General features: G+C 37.5%; 1 protein-coding gene across 1 annotated transcript; it reads right to left on the bottom strand.

Moving 5' to 3' along the window:
* Positions 1-1,314: 1,314 nt before the first annotated feature.
* ART4 (ADP-ribosyltransferase 4 (inactive) (Dombrock blood group)) lies at positions 1,315-13,813 on the bottom strand. The gene is made up of 3 exons (XM_016140546.2): positions 13,294-13,813; positions 10,767-11,472; positions 1,315-3,266 (listed from the first exon to the last, which is right to left on the bottom strand). Exons 1-3 carry the CDS (start codon positions 13,504-13,506, stop codon positions 3,175-3,177), a joined length of 1,011 nt encoding a protein of 336 aa, XP_015996032.2. The 5' UTR covers positions 13,507-13,813; the 3' UTR covers positions 1,315-3,174.
* Positions 13,814-17,575: the final 3,762 nt, after the last annotated feature.

Raw genomic sequence — 17,575 nt, 5'->3', positions numbered from 1 at the left:
AAAACAGTAACTATAGTTTTTAAATTTTTTTTCCTGAAAATGCCTAAATTGTTTTCCCCGTTTTCTTCTTTAAAAATAAAACATACTTCCCTATACTCTGAAGATGAAGAACTAAAAGGGAAAGAATTTGAGCGTGAGCATTTGATGGAGAGAGAGAGAAGGTACTCTATGTACTTTCTAGCCTGTCACTTCCGCCAAGGTTGCCAGATAACCTCCTTAGTCATGGCTACTTTACACTTGCCCTTTGGTCAGTTTGAGCCAAGAGCTCAGCTCAAAGCCAACACTGTCATTGTAATTGCTGTTGTAATAGTAAGTGAGGAATCCCTTCCTTACTCCCTTTCAGTAAGACCAGTAGCGAGAGTCAAGGGGATTTTGACCACTTCCGGAGTTTAGAGAGCTTGGAAAAAGCATGACTTTTAATACATTAACTTCATTTTGTCTCAGCCCCAAAGCTAGAACTTCACTCATTTGCAACAGATATCCATTAATACACGTCTTATTTTGAGGAGGCTCTTGAGCTGATCCATTTGCTACCCTCCCCTCAAAAATACACATGTATAAATGGGAAGGAGAGGTACAGCTCTCACTTTGCTACTTTTTCTGAACCTGTATGTGCCCAGGGTTCACCATCTCTCCTTGGTTTTAGGATTGTGTCCCAGGATGTTTCAACGCTAGGGAATTCACATGGAAATGAATGGGACAAGGAACAAGAAAAGTCCTGGGGCAGTCTATGAAACGACTGGAAGAATGGCTGGTAGCAGTTCAAGGGAAGCCCTCACCAGATGCTCACAGGAACAGCGGCTAGTGTTAAGAGATGGGTGGCGCCTACTTCAATAAAGTGTGGTGGTTTTCAGATGCCGGTGGCTCTTGTGAGGCTGGCCATCACTTACAGTGCCTCTCTCAGACATTTTCCCACCACTGGGCACCACTAATCTGCCCACTCTGATGACTTCTTGTCTGCTGCTGCTTCTCAGCTTGTGGAACTATTAGGGGAAAGCTGTACTCTTCTCAGACCTATATTTATTTGATGTTTTTCTCAAATACTTTGGTTTTGGGTTCCTCTCATTTACTCTCAATTCATTCAGATTTTGAAGAACAAAGTGGGGTAGGTGCACTTTTTCCAAAATTAAATCTATTGAGGTGACATTAGTTAATAAGATTTTACAGGCTTCAAGTGTACAATTCAAAAATACATTATCTGTATTTTGCATTGTGTGTTCACCCTAAGTCAAATCTCCTTCCATCACCATATGTTTGACCCCTTTACCCTTATCTATCCACCCCCCCCCCCTCCACCCCCCTGCTTTCCTCTGGTGCACTTGTTTTCATCTTATGCCTCGTCTCATTCTACCTCTGAGGCCATGAGCACAGTATGGCCTAACTGAATGGAGCATAAGTGGGGAGAAAAAAGTTAACTGCCATAAAGCAAAACACAACAAAACACATGATCATTTGCTACAAAATAATAAAAGGAAGAAAGAAAGTCCTGTAATACTTGTAATACCTCTTGCCCCCACCCCCACTTTTTATCAGTCACCAATGAGTGCTACATCTTGGTATTTCTGAAAGCATCTAGATAAATAAAGGTCTGTTGAATTTTGCCAAATCAAGAACTAGTTCATTTAGTACGTCAAAATCCCTGTGCAATGAATCATAACAATTATCTTTATGGAAGGTATATGCATGCTTTATTGAGTATAGAGGCCAATGAAAGTTAGGTGACAGAGGTACACTTGGCCCTGTTATTCTCAAAATCCCAGTGTAAAGAATGATAATACTAGATGGCTGAATTCTCTTTCTACCAGGTGATTTTATGCAGTTAAGCCCCCAACGAGTCTCTTTTGTCTTTGCACAGGCCCTTCAGGAAGTCCTGCAGGGGCTGGATGAGTTGCTTTTCACCTTCGTTGTTTCTTATCCAAATCTCAGAGGGGCTGAGTAGTATGGACTTCCAGAATTCAAGGTGTCGAAGTCAGCTATTACCTTCGCTCCATTTAGAACAATATTCTTTGGCCAAGCGGTAGGGCAATCCCCATTGCCCAGCCTATGTTTTAATACTACCGAAGAGAAGAGTTGGAGGACATCCTCAGCTGTGAAGTTTGATGATTTATACTTCTTTTTAATTGTTTGCATGTAATGTGGACTCAGTAGAGCTTTGATATTTGCTGGGTAATTAGATTTTTTTTTTAACTTTATCTCCATGAGCATCTACGTGCTTTGCTAATGTATATAAATTTGCAACAAATATTTAAAATCCAATTTGCCACAAAGTTCTCTATAAATTAACATATGAGTTTAAATTCTAACTTTTGTAATAGGTTGTAAGCGTGTGTGCAACACCCCATTACTGGCAGTGAATGAGATTTTGCTAACATCTTTCACTCATATTTCTCAAGTTTCCATGTTTCCTTCCATCTGAGACTACACTCATTTGGTCTTGAATACTGATAAAAACTTCTGAAGAAAATTCATTTCTTAGTTATGTCTCTGGGGCTCAAAGCTTTTTCATTTGATGGAGAATTTGGCATTTGCTTTCTTCTAACTCAAGCTTCTCTGATTTGTTCCTATTTAAGACTACTAAATCAAAAATAAGGGAATGTCCTTATATTCATCATAACTGCAATTTGCTTGAGATAGAAAGTTTAATTCAAATTATTTAAGCAAAAATATAATTTATTGATTCGTGTAACAAAAAAGCCCACAGTATCAGTTCTAGGCACAGTTGGATCCAGTGCCTTAAACACTCTCATCAGGACTCAGCTTCCTTTCACTTCTCAGCTCTTACTTCACTGTGTTGGTTTCATTCTCAGAGAGGTAAGGTCCCCTCCCAGGGGCTAGATAGCTGCTAGCAGCTCTAGACTCACACTCTGTTTTCATTAATCTCCACTCAGAAAAAAAAAAAAAAAAAAAAAAAGCCCCGCCCGACTCCCAAATCCAAAAAGGCACTCTGAATTGATCTCACAGACTTTGATTGGGCCATTTTCTATTCCAGCATAGATCTCTGTGTCCATGGAGAAGAAATATACTGAGTTACATGCCCACTCATAGGCAGGGGGCTGAGCCAAATCTTCATCAATTGATGAGGGGGGGGGGGAGAGCAGTCCCCCAAGGATATTTAGGGTACCCTAACTGGAATAAATCAAAAACATACAGGAAAAGCAAAACAATAAGTTTCCTTTATACTCCACTTTTAGAAGAGAAGATGACACTGGTCAAAAAAGAGAGAGTAGCAATAACAACGGGAGCAGGGTTGCACTTTATGCTGAAAGCTGCGAAAACAAAAAAGTTAGAAATGTTTTAGCTAGCAGACATTTTTAAAACTACCTCATTTCCTCTTTGGTTAACTTTTTTTTAACTTAAAAAATTCCTAATAAAACTATTCGAACTTAGTGCCTTTTAATAAAGTATTCTCTTACATTTTTAAAAAAACTAACAAGTCAGTTTACTTATTTTGTAGATGATGAAACATCCATCAAGAGGTTGAGATTTTCTTTAGGTTACTCAGCTAGTTGGTAGTGGAGATCTCCTGGTTGTCAACCTTTATCACTATAATTAGCATCGTCACCATCACCACTACCCACATCTTAATTATCATCATCTTCAACTCCATTATGAAAGTTAATGTTAAGTAATTATTCTGTGCTAGGATCTATTTTAAGCACTTACTACTGTAAATTAACTCACTTAGTCCTCATGACAACCTCTGAGGTATTCTCATTATCCTCATTTTTTAGTTGATGAAACTGTGACACAGAAATGTGAAGACATTTGCCAAATGTCATACAGCTAGTATGTAGTGTAAGCAGCATTTAAACTCAGTCTGGCCCAACTCTGTATTTTCAATCAGTGTATTGTCTCCCCATATAGTGTCTCCGCATAGAATTATTATTATTATTATTATTTTGTTATTATAAGGTGGGCAAAAAGTATTCACAAATCTTGCTGTGGTGTGTGTATGTGTACTTCCTACACATACATGCTCTTCACAGGAAGTAGGGAAAGGTTAGCAGCCAGTTAGTAGGTATGGCTGATAGGACCAAAACTTGAATACAAAATAATTATTGACAGAGAATACAATGGGATGCGGATATAGAATGAGATGGATAAAAAGTGGAATCTCTTCTTCAACCAGATTGCACTGATTATTAGGGTAGAAAGAAGGTAGAAAAACATTCAACTCCGTGATTGCTTCAGTATTTGACCATATTGTTTGATGGGATGAGCAAATGATGGAGAAATTTTCCTATTACTTTCATATAATATATAAAATCCTTTGAGTTTCCTGGAATTTCTATTTGGAATTCTATATATACTAACAATAATTTGCATTCCCCAATTTTCACCTATAAGAGATGACAAAATTAATAGTGCATACATATTTCCAAGATTTTGTCAAAGTTTGTGTTAAAATTGTATTATCTGCATTCTTACCGGGACCTAGCAGCCAATAACACCACTTTAACGGATCATTTATTAGAATGATTCCCAAACTTTTTCTTTTGTTTTCTCTTCCCGGAAGCTAGAGATCACAAGGACCTCCAACCCCATTCTTTTTTACTTTTTAGTGGGATAAGATTCTATGAATAGTTGTCAGAAAATACTGACTGACAGTGAAACATACAGCAAACATTGTGATTTTTTGAAAGTAATTAGCTTTGGCGTTGAAGCTCTGCCCCTAGCAGTTTGACTTGACTGTGTTAGTTACTTTCATTTGGCCTCAGTTTCCTCAAATGCAACATGAAAACATTTCAAGATTTTGAGAAATATTCTAATCACCACTACTCTTCCTTACTTTCTTCACTGCTATTATGATGATGTTCAAATAAGAGACAAATATATAGACATTACTATGTTGTAATCATACTCATTCTTCAAAACTACCACTTAAGCCCTCTTTCATAATAGCTAGGATATTAAAATATATTAATTTTATTTTCTCAGGTTAAATAACTTTTTAAAATTTTCTTGTTACTTTTTCCTCTGCCTCTCCAATGGTCATTATCATTCTTACCTAACATTATCATTATTTTTTTACACAGACAATATATTTAGTAGGATAAATAAAAAACATCCATGAATTAAATTAATTACAATTTACAAAATCTTTCATTCGAAAATACCTCACATTAATTTTACTTTCGTATTTTTTATGCTGCATCTCGACTACTCCTTCAATGCTTTTTCAGATTAGAGGTTGTGATCCATTAACAGTTTGTGACATCAGTTTTGTAGGTCACAGCCACCACTCTTTAGTAATGTAATAGAATAGGTTAGATTAAAAAACACTAGAGTTACATTGCATGTGTAAAGATTAACTATTGTCTTGTTACATATTCATTTGTGTGTATGCACTTATATATTTATGTGTTTGTAAAGTGAGTTATAATATAAATAGTCAGTCACAGAAGATCAAAACTAATGGCAGGTTCTCAGTAATATTTTTGAATGGACAAATAAATATCCCGAAAGTTATCTATAAAGAAAACTGTCCTGGACTTTTTGCTCAGAAACGTGGGACAGGGTCCTACTTTTGTCATTTATAAACTGTAATCTCACACAAATCCTCAGTATTCACATTAGTCTAGTGGAGTCAATAACCCAAGGTACCGGGTAGTTGTAAGAATTAAACAGATAATGTGTGTGAAAGTCTTTTGTAAACTAGATTGCCACAGAAATATCATTTTATTTGGTGTATTATAACCAAATTTCGGTCATCTCTGTATTTGGGCATACAGTCTGGGGAGAAATACATCATTATTTCATGAAGTCTGAATCTGCGAATTACATGACTATTCAGAAAGGAATATTCAAGCTCTTGAAAATAAGCAGAAAAAGGTAAAACTGACATGCAATATATTTAGTTAATTTTGTGTTTGGAGACAAATGCTATCTATATAGCCTCTTTCTGTCAAAACGCAGAGAGCAATGAGCATTACTCTTTTAGAATATTATCTAGCAAAAGTTGGCACTCAAAAAATGGTAAGCATTATTTCTAATGGTGTTTCTTTTGTTTCTATTCTTTCTGTCACTGATGCACAGATTATGTGCCACTAATCTATTATCTTGCTTCCATATGCAAAGTACTTTCCCAGAGTTTTTCAGCTGTATTTGAGAGGGTGTATACCGTTTGACATTCTTTCTAGGCAAGTATTGCCTTAAATATAAATGAAGTAACAGTCTCAGAAGGGGTCATTTACACAAGGCCACATAGCTACTAACATATGCCCAGCTTTAAGTGGCTCCGAAGTCTATTCTCTTTCCACCATGTTTTGTGGCCTCCTAGGTTCATTCAATTATGTGCTCATTCTTTCATCTATTTCTCTGAGACAGACACTACTTAAACGTGAATGTGATGCCACAAACAGAGAAAACTAATTTGAGAAAATTGAAGCCCAGAGTAAAAGAAAACAGCAAACAGGAAGTTAATAAAATAAATAATGATGGTAATAGTAGCTAATCTTATGAAGTAGGTTTTATTTAAATAAATTATTTCTATTTTATATATAAAGAAATAGCCACAGAGAAACGAAGCCATTTGCCCTTGTTTTTGCTGTTAGTAACAGGCAAGGTTAACATGTAAAACCAGGCTTACTACAAACAATTGACTATATTTTTTCTAGAAATACGCTTAAGAATTTTGATTATGTGAGACATTTTAACAAATAAATCCCTCTTCTTTGTGAATCCAAGTGATACAGAACAGGGCATGTTTTTGTGTGTCTACAGATTTTTGGCACAGATTATTTTGCTGAAGAAGCAACATTTAAGGGCAAATAACTAACAACATACTTTGAGTCATTCAATGGGTATGAAAACATCTGTTTCTATGGTAACCAGTATAGGTCATGGGACGGGTGAGAGAAGAATTAGAAGGGAAAGCTGTTAGTTTAGAATGTCTTCGATAATATATAATATATATTTGCTAATTCACTCCTTTAAATGTATTATGCTACTAATTTGACCTCTTGACTCTCTGAAAGTGATAGATTGCTGAGAATTCTTTGAACTTGTTGGGAGAATTACAGTGTCCTTGCTGGGCAATTTTAAAGGTCCTAATGTTGTCTTTCAAATATCACATCTGTCAGCTTAAGCGGGAATAGGAGTGGAAACATAAGTCACTGATTCATAGGGACTTTTTGAGATATAGACTAGCTTGTGGCTTCTGCGAGTAAAAAATGTAAAAGGCTAAGCAGCCTCCTGAGAAGATTCCAGTTTCATTGCTCAAGGACACATAGCTACTAACATTATGCCCAGGATTTAGATATCAGGTCTCCAGACCACCATCTGTGAATTCCCTAAACCGAGGTGAATCATACAGTTCAGATGACTGAGAGAGGTCAAGTGAGTAATAGTAGTTATCTAGAAATTCAAGTCTGAGGAGGGTACCGAAGGGGAATATAATATGTCACCTCAAAATTTGCCACTTTGGCATAAGGATTATTGTGAGCCAAAGGCAATCAAGAGCAGATTTAGGAAAAACTTTTGACCTCCCTCTCAACTTCCTAAATGAATTTAGAAATGGACCTTGTACCAGAAAGAGAGCTACTGCCAGAGGAAAGTTTCTCATCCAAGAGACTTAGCTGCATGGTTAAGCAAATATTTGTTTACCAAACATTTGCTCTTCTCTTCCCATGAATTGTCTTCCTCCCCTTTGAAGCCCCAGACCCCTGCTCCTTTTCTTAGCCCAGGGTGGTATATAAGCCTCAATTGCTTGGTTGCTTTTGAGTCTCATATTTTATGGGACTCCTGTATGTATGAAACTAATTTTTTTTGTTAATCATTTTTTTTTTTTTTTTTAAAATATTACAGTGTATAGAGGTGGGGGTCTCAACCAAAAATCTGTAAGGGTAGAGAGAAAATTATTTTTGTTCCCCTATAGTACATTGATCTTAGTCCATCCTAGTAAAGGACTCCCAGATAAAAAAAAAAAAACAAAACACATCACCTCCCTCCTCCCATTATTGATGTACAGATCAATTTAATACTGCTCCTGGATGTTGGGATAAATAGAATATTATTTATCAGTTAACATAAATGACTTAAGGAAGGTTTCAGACATAGCTTACTCAGTGAGAAAAACACTGCAGGTAATAGCTGAAGCCAACCCAAAAACATTTTTTTAAGTCAGTAGGACTAGGTTATTTGTTGTGTCTGTTGCAAGTCTATACAGTCCTTTTGTCCTCACCTAAAGTGACTGTGCAAACAACCAGCCGGTGGCAGATGAGGCTTATGTAAGGTAGAACCAGAGGGTGAAGGTGCCTCCTCTGCAACTTTCAGTCAGAGCCCAGAGTCAAAGGGCAAATACCATCCTTGCAGCTCAAGCTTATTCTTCTCCCTCTTACACTCTCCCACATAGTTTTATAGCTGAGCTGGTTGGGAAGACACTTTAATTCCAGCTCTTGGCCTATCATATAATGTCTCTGATCAAAATATCACTCTCTACGACCAATGATATTTTTATTCTGTTAAGGGTGGAAAATTTTCCAATAAGCTAGCATTAAGGGTTTATTCTGATTCTGTTAACCAGGGTGTGGTAATCTGCTCAGAGATATGCTAAGGGCCAACTTCTGATTCTGTAATCTGCTTGCTTGTTAATCTTGTTTGATATTAACCAGGGTGTGGTCCCAGGTTTTAGAAGTTATCTTTTTTGGGACCTTTTTTAGCCGGCTAATAATGGCTCACAATTCATCTCAATTGGCTCCATGGGTCTTAGATTTGAGCGAACCACAACATATTCTATCATTTACAGTTTCTTTTCCCAAGGCTGCACAAGGTGCTAATTGGCAAATTTCAAACATTTTTCCAAGACCAACCAAGCTTCCAGAATTTAGTAATAGGCATGGCTATCCCAGGTAAGCCTTAACTCAAAACCAAGTTAAAGTTCTGTTTGAGTAGTTTAATCACAGGAAAGCAAAGATCATTAGTTTGTAGGGGAGAGTCTTAAAATTTTTATCTTTGAGAATAGTAGAACATAGGTAGTTGTTTCTACTATATATTCCTCTCCCTCAGTTTCCTACTCCTTGACGTAAATGCTCTATGATCTTTTACTTAATATATTTTACTGTGCTTGTTAACCTAGTGGAAAAATTATCTGTCTCGAATTCATGATGAAAATGAAGCAACAGTGTCCTAGTCAGGTGTGGTTCTAAAGAATCCTGGAACCCCACTGTGAATGGTCTCATTTATTATTAAAATCTCACTGTTTTCTTCATATTCTACTCTAGTTGTTCATTCTCCTCTATAAACACTAATCTCTTAGGTCCTTGGGGGCAGATATATATCTCACTCACATTGCTGACTAACCTACTGCCAAGGAGAGGAAGGAGGAGATATAAGTATTGACAGATCACCCCTCCCTTGGTCTGTGTCTACAGATAGGCCAGAGTGAGCAGGCCCTAGACCTCAGTGTGGATGCCAGTTTAAAGATCTTTGCAATAGCATAGCCCTGACCTGCTGAGAAATGCTGACAGCATGAATTTCTAACAGCAGCAATGATGAGGTGCAGAGAAAGATTCAGGGATATTTTAAAGGTAGACTTTGCAGTTGAGTTGTAGTTAACTGAGTGTGAATGACTGCACTTGTGGATAAAGACATTCTTTTCTCTGAACCAAAGTTCTGTAGCATTTGCTCCAGAACTACTGCTCTGTGAAACGACTGTGGCTGGCAACATACAAGGGTAAAATGGAATCGCCCACATTTTTTTCTAAAAAAGAGCTTAACAGATTTTTTTTTTTTGTATTGTGGGATCTCTAATTTTCTGGCTTCAGTTATTTTTCTAAAGCATCATTAGAGCTTTTGTTAAAATATTGGTCTAATTAATGCTCTACTCCTTAAAACTTCTAATGATTTCTCTTTAATTACATCATGAAGTTCATAGGTCCTGAGCATGTGATACACAAGTTTCTACAGTCAGTCCCCATCACAACTCTCCCACGCGAATCACTCCCCTTCTCACTTTCTACTCCCAGCCCCTCCTACGTCCTACATACCTTACATTCCAGCCATCCAGAATTTGAGAGGTTTTCTGAAATCATTAGGCTGTTAGAATTCTCTCTGATCCAGCGTTTGCTGTTTCCTGCTTTAAATCACTTATCCTCTCTTCTTTCTCTGAAAACACCCATTCTATGACAAGTCCCACATGGTCCTTTGTTATTAAGTCTTCCCTAGAGAGGATGACTAGCTTCCTTCTCTGAGCAGCCACAACCATTGCTTAAACATTTGGCATGTTACTTTGCACTTTTGTGTGTAGACATTTGTTCATGTTTCCATTTCTCATTAGACTAAAAATCCTCTTAGGATTGTTATTTTATTTTATTCCTTTTATGTTGCCAGGGACCTCCCGTCCCAGTTCCCAGAACAAAGAAGATGGTCGATAAGAGTGAATGACGAAATCATGCCTCCTGTTTTACTTTTAGTATTCCTTTCTTTAAATGACCATGACTAAAAAACAAATTTGAGGAATAAGTTAAAAATGCTATATTTTATGTTATTTTTTCCAATAAAGGTTTACTCTATCAGTCTAGAATTTTCCATATAGTAGTGCCATTGGAGAAATACATTTTCCTTGAGGGAGTTAAGGAGAAAGAAGAGAGAGGAAGCAACAAAATAAGGCAGATTTTCTCTAATATGTCAGTTCTACCTTTACTGAAGGCCAGTTTCCATGTTTTGGCCTTTTCCCCTCAAGCCCACTCAGAAAAAATAACTTTTATGAAAGAATAGTAGTCTGAGATTCTGCTAAGTGTGAATTCAATTTAAAGTGATAATACTACCTTTTAGCAGCTGACAGTTGTACGTGCTCAGATTTCCAGTTGACCTCAATTGTAACCAATTTCCTCTTGGGTGGTAGCTCATATTTACAACTTTAAACACCTCGTAGGGAGGGACCAGGACCTCCTTCTTGAGAGAGAAGTCTTCTACAGGTGCACCCAGGCAGGTTAATATGGTAAATAGAGTTTGGTTCCCAAAATTCTGTGCCTCTTTTCTTAGGAGGGAGGAGGACAGGAAATGGCCAAATCGAATGGTAGCACCTGTGTAGGCTTCCAGGTAGAAATCAGCCTCGTAATGTACCTCATAACACAGAGAGTCATTCTTCATGACAGTCTTTTTCCTCAGCAGCTGGATTGCTGAGGTCAGGTAGTAATGTAGATATTTGAAATGAAATGAATGTTTATATTGCCATGGAGACCTGGCAGCGCTGGTCATGGCTTTAGTGAAGTCAGAACGAATATTTTTGTTCAATGTATAAACCAAGATGGCCACAGCATGTGTGATAGTCATGTTCTCAGGGAGAGCGTTATCTCTGTTCAACCAGGTTAAGTGGCAATTATCCCAGACCCTGGAATAAGTCCTACGGGCTTCTAGTTCCTTTGCGAAATAATCCCCTTGTCTTAGCTCCTCCATGACCTGTTGGCTGCAGCCTTGGTACTGATCATCAAAGGAATCTGGGGCCAAGTTAAAGTCGACTTTAACTGCTGCCTATAAGAAAAGAAAAATCTTGATTTTAATTTTAAAATCAGTAAATATGGTAGCAGATTTTATATGCTCAATAAGGCCAACTCTCCTTAAAAACCAGTATCTGCTGAAGTGAGTTTCACTCATAATTGTTACAGTGCTCCAGTCCTTCCTGCATCAGTGACCTGTGATGGAGATTTAATTTGGTTTAATAAATGTCAACGAAAGCTCAGAAACCACTCATCACCCCAGGGAGGAAGTGACCCTTTTGTTGTCACCAAAATCACAGTGTTTTTTATTTTGTGCATATTGACCATGTTGAAGGAAACAATTAATAACTTTAAAGTTTAATTATACTTTGTTTCCCCTATTGACCCTCTTCACATTCTCTAATGGGCATTTTAAGGAATATCTCTTTTATAAATACCTAAAAGCCACATTAAGCTTTTGAACTTTATTTAAGAAAAGACTCAAGTGATGAGTTATGTTGGCTTCTTGAAGGAGATTCCAAGTACATAACAGCCCTCTCCTATGCCCAGGTTCTTAGAAAGATTGAGAAAAAAAAGAGCAAATATGAAGACTAAAATATCATGTTATTACTGAATAATGTCATGCAGGTTTGATGGCAAGTAGGCTTGTTGAAAATAAGCCTCAGGATAAGGCAGACGTGCCCACCATGCTGCAGGCAGTAGTGGATTGTGGCCTGCCCAGGTCAGATTCTTGTCACAGAGGGACATAGAACTCCTGTCCTTTGCTATCAGGCTAGCTCCCATGAGGGAGAAAACTACCAAACTCAGCAAACCCAGTTATTCTTCCCGATGTTACCAATCAAATAAATTTGCCCACTGCCAGGGTAGCAGAGTGAGTCAAGCGTTGAACAGGGGTTGGCGGTGCACCTCAGAGAGTCCTCCCTCTTAGAAACCAGAAGTGGGAAAAACACATTTTCTAATGGGTAGCCAGTTGAATATTACTTATTAATATCTAGTGCATACCACACTGAAGTTAAAGATTTGAACACAATTTCATTAAGTACTATCAGCTCATCATGTAAAAGCTATATTTCAGTGATCTACATCCCAAGGCGTTTCCTGCTTGGCAAAGAAATGATGCTTTTCTAATAAACAGTACTCATTAAGGAATATATGAAGAGGTAAGATTCCATCTAATCGACTTCAAGGATGTTGTGCCTGGAACTCCAAAAACAAACCATTTGGTATTTTTACTGTTACTTATGTTAAAATCATCTAGTTGTGTGTAAACTAGAACAAGTTTTTAGGACTGCTTAAATCATTTTAACATAAATTTTTACAGCAGGCTTACAAATAAATCTAGAGAATCTATTTAGGCCAAAACAAAACAAAATTAATACTATTGTGTTCTGTAAAGTCTCATCATGATAAACTGTAAAACTTTAATGTATTACTAGATCTCATTTAGGTAGTCTGTCATCTTTTAACATTAGACTATTTTTCATTATATAGAACTTTAAATTACAATACTTCTTTGAGTTGATTCATATGATACAGTTTAAAGCCTAATAGACTTGGTTTATTTTGCATTATTTATCTTACAAAACCAGTGTTTCGCTTAAATTTTATGGAGAATCAAGAACATAACACTATACGTCCAGCTTCCATAATGCCAAATTTATAAACTGTAAATAATCCACAATTTTAAATAATATTTTCCTACACCCTTTGCTGGTATTACTTGTTGAAATGTCTGAATGAAATTAGACCTCAAGTACCTAAAGGTCACTGAAAGGTTGTCACCAGGAGAATGCTCTGTCCGAGCATTGATGATAAAGAGATCATGTCCTGAGTGGTGCCCTAACTTGGAACTCACCGTGGGTCTCTGCAGGGCAGAGAACAGCAGCAGGAGTGGAAGCCGAGCTTGAAGGAGCCAGAGTCCCATCACAGGAGCTGCAGTGGTTTGGAGAAGGACCTTCCTGCATCTGTTGGTCAATGGACAGCGTTTGTTTGTGTTAGAAATACTTCTTTGCTCTTGCAGGTTCATCCTGAAATGAGTTCTGGGAGTTCTCCTTTGGGTTTTTTGCATGAGTCTTACCAGGAACCTTCCTTGCTAATATCTAGCTTGGGACCTCCGTTGACCACCAGTAACTAGCAGTTTTTCTGAGGAAAGAGATCAACTCCAACTTAACTGCAAAACTGAAATCTCTGAAATAGCCAGACTTCTGTACCAAACAAGGGGTTCTAAAGTAAACTGAAGTTAGTTTCCAATTAAAAAAAAATTCCTTATCTAATCTGTAGGAGGAGGAATTCTAAATTCCGAAGGCCTGTTAATGGGTCAGGCTCAGCAGCTCAGCCTCAACTTTCTCAGGAAGACAGAAAAGGCACACGCTGTACAATATTTGGGGCCAAGTGGTATTATCTTGAGTGGCAAGATTTCATTGCGAGCGATATGATTGGCTTGTGCGGGTTTTGGGAAGATGCCACCTCAAGGTGGAATATGATTGGCTTGTGAGGGTTGTTGGGAAGATACCAGCCTCATCTGGTTCTGCTGATTGGTCCAGTACACCTCATAAGGTTACTTAAAAAGTACCTCTCCAGTCACTTCCCTCTATAATCTGAACATCCTTCCTCTACTCCCAACCCCTGGGATACTTGTTTTTCTTGCAGACATTTTCCATTCATACTTCCTGATTCATTATTTTACTGAAACGGGAAACTAAATCCTGTTGTTGGAAATTCTTTCTTTTAAGCACCTCAAAATATTTTTTTAATCTAAATTTTCTGATGATCACAGTAATTCTGTCTCATTAAAAAAGTTCAGAATATCCCCATAATCTGGAGAAAGGTACTATTTAGAATTAGATTTTTGTTTTATACACATATGTATTCATACATTCTAGGACTGAAATAATATAGTATGCAATTTTGCATACCATTTTTTCCCTTAACATTTTAATGTAAGCACATTGTCACATTATTTAATACTTATTGAAAAGATAATTTTCTTATGGTTGCACAATATTCTACTATAAATGCTACTATGCAATAGAATATTATGGGATGGATCCATGGACTATACTGTCTTAGAAACAGATTGATTAGTGAATAGAACATGGACTCTTGAGAAAGTCCTCAGTTAAATTTCTGACTCTATTACTCTTTAATGTTTGACCTTGGGCAAGGTCCTTAACTCCTCTGGTTCCTCATTTTCCTTACAGATAATAATAGTATGTACCTCATTGAATGCTTTGATGTATTCATAACCCTTAAAACAGTATCAGGCACCAAGAAACTATTCGATAAATACAAACGATTGTCAATTTTTACCAAAGATTATGTCAACTTTGTACTATTATAAGTAATATTTTTGGATGTGTTTTGGACACAAATTTTGATGCACTTCTTGCAATTTTAAGACACATGTAGAGATGCAACCGTTATCCAATAAAATGTGTATCTTTGGACCTAATGGAAAACATAGATGGAAGTGTGTGAAAATATCCCTTTAAGACTTTAAAAATTCTTAACATTTCTTATTATCAACTGTTAATTTGAGATACTGAGATGGCATGAAGAGAACTAGAATTAGAAGACTTGGATTATAAATTTAATTCTACAGTTTGCTGGCTGAATTAACTTAAAAAATGAGTAAACTGTGCCAACCTTCATTTTCCTCAACTTTACAGAGTTGTTAAAAGTAAGTAAAGAAGTAATAACGGTCTTTAATTGAAAAAGTACTGTGCTTCAAGACCTTTTACTGTCTTATCTCAACCTTCAAGGCAACTGAAAAGGAGATAATTTAACCTTTACTTCATGGGTGTGTTTGCTGAGGACTTGTGAGATTAAATAACTTGTCAGTGATAATAGGCCCTTTCCTCTCACCCATATGTCTCCAAAAACTTTAAAAGAGCATTACTGTCTACAAAGACAGTAGACAGTCATTTTTGCTCATTTTTCTAATGTGACCGCCATTCCCAGGAAAAAGGCCACTAGGGGGCAGCAGGAACCTTTGTAACCCTTTCAAACAAAGGAAGAGCAAAAGGAAAAGGCAGGCAGGAACCAGGGAAAGAAGAGAGAGAACACCAACAATAAACTGATGGGGAAAGGGCAGAGGTCTGGTGTGAGAGCGTGTATAGTTTTAAATGGAAATGAAAAAAGTTTTCTGGCAATGTTTAGAGCCACTAAAAAATAGTCTTTTGCCTTGAGGGCTAGTTTATGAAAGTTTACATCTGATAATTTAATATTAGTTAATTTAGAGCCTTGGACTTACTCAGTTATTATTTTCTTGATGATACCCAAGTCTTCCAAATGCAATCTAGACCTGAGGGGAGGCAAAAAAAAAAAATGGTGTAGATGATAGAGGCTCTGTTCATTCCTTTGGTGACCAATCAAAGTTGTGACAGAAGGTAGGATGGGGCGAAAATGCAAGGCTTCCAGATCTCTAGCAGCTGAGTGAGAGGGAGGCTGTGGCAGGGGCCACGTCTCCTAGTGATGGACCTGTTCTCTCTGAGCACCAGTGCTGATTTGGCTGCACACAGGGGGCACCAGGGACTTATAGGGAGACATCATTGGACTGAGGGCCAAGGGGAGACTCACTCGGTGCAGAAGTACTGGTGGTATCTATTGTTCTCTACTGAGCCCTCCCCACTCCCAGGGCGCGGACATAGCACCGCCATAGCCATAGCTGAGTCGTCATCAAACTGGATAACAGAGGTCGCTGCCCAGAGGATTCCCTGAATCGCCGCCCCCCACCCCCACCAACTTGTGGCCCCACCCAAGCCATATCCACATATATCCTCAGTGAATCAGATGCTCCTTGCTGTGTATCACTTAGACTCACACTGGAGGCAGCTGGCCTCGGTTTCTGACATGGCTGAATCTTAACAGGTGGCCTTGGAGAGGCAGAAGCTTAGGCTAAATTTGGCCTGTAGCTGAACCCCTCTCAGGACACTGCCACTGGACACCTACCACACAAATTCACACTAATTAGACTGGGAGACTGGGAGCTTTGCTTAGTACACAGAAACAGACATGGAAAGGCAGCCAAAATGGGAAGACAAAGAAGCAGAAACCATATGAGAGAACTGAACGGAGATCCAGATATAATGCAGTCGAATAATCTAACAGATGCGGAGTTCAAAACACTGGTTATAAAGATGCTCAATGAACTTTTTGGAAGTGTAGATAAATTCAGTGAGAGCTTCAACAGAGAGAGAAAAAGCGTAAAAATGGAAATGGAAATTATAAAAGGGAACCAGCCTGAAATGAAGGACACATACATTATCTGAGATGAGAAGTATATTAAATGGAATAAACAAAGTGAATAAAGAAAAGGATCAAATGACCTAGAGGGCAGGAAAGCCAAGGACACACAATTGGAATGGCAAGAGATAAGATGCCAAGACTATAAAAATAATTTAAGGAGCATATCGGACAATATTAAGGGTCCAAATATCCATCTGATTGGTGTAACTAAAGAAAATCAAGATGTTGAACAGCTGTTTGAAGAAATAATGATGGACAACGTTCCTAACCTGGTGAAGGAAATGGGCATAAAAGCCCAGGAAGCCCAGAGAATCCCAAAAATCAGAGATCCAAAGAGTCCTATATCAAGATGCATCATAATTAAAATGCCAGAATTTAAATACAAAGAAATAATATTAAAAGCAGCAAGAGAACAACAGATAATTATTTATAAGGGCACACCCATAAGATTGGCAGCTGATTTCTCAAAAGAAACTATGTAGCACAGAAGGGCTTGGCAAAAAATTTTCAATAGGATGAAAATCCAGGATCTACAATCAAGAATACTTTATTCAGTAAAACTATTATTCAGATAGAGTTGAAGGACAGATAAAAAGCTTCTCAGACAAAAATAAGCTAGAGGAATTTATCACCACCAAGCCAGTATTACAGGAAATGTTGGAGGGACTTCTTTAAGAAGAAAAAACGTATATTAAACAGGAATAAGGAATGATAACAACTACATTCCTATCAATAAATACCTCAAATGGAAAAGAATTAAGTGCTCCAACCAAAAGATAGAGTGGCTGAATGGATAAGGAAACAAGACCCCTACACATGAAAAGGAAGGGAATGGAAAAAGATATTGCTTTGATGGACCTAGAAGGTATTTAAGTGAGATGGAGAAAGAT

The sequence above is a fragment of the Rousettus aegyptiacus genome, unplaced genomic scaffold, assembly GCF_014176215.1.
Source record: "Rousettus aegyptiacus isolate mRouAeg1 unplaced genomic scaffold, mRouAeg1.p scaffold_m13_p_2, whole genome shotgun sequence".
Taxonomy (NCBI): Eukaryota; Metazoa; Chordata; class Mammalia; order Chiroptera; family Pteropodidae; genus Rousettus; species Rousettus aegyptiacus.
This window is presented reverse-complemented; position numbering and strand designations above follow the sequence as displayed.

Excerpts from the sequence above, each read along its gene's own strand:
- ART4 (XM_016140546.2), bottom strand. The coding sequence starts at position 13,506 with ATGCAAAAAACCCAAAGGAGAACTCCCAGAACTCATTTCAGGATGAAC. Across the intron at positions 11,473-13,293 it reads CTGCCCTGCAGAGACCCACG|GCAGCAGTTAAAGTCGACTT; the intron begins GTGAGTTCCAAG and ends CTTTTCTTATAG. Across the intron at positions 3,267-10,766 it reads CAACTGTCAGCTGCTAAAAG|CTTTCAGCATAAAGTGCAAC; the intron begins GTAGTATTATCA and ends TTGTTTTCGCAG.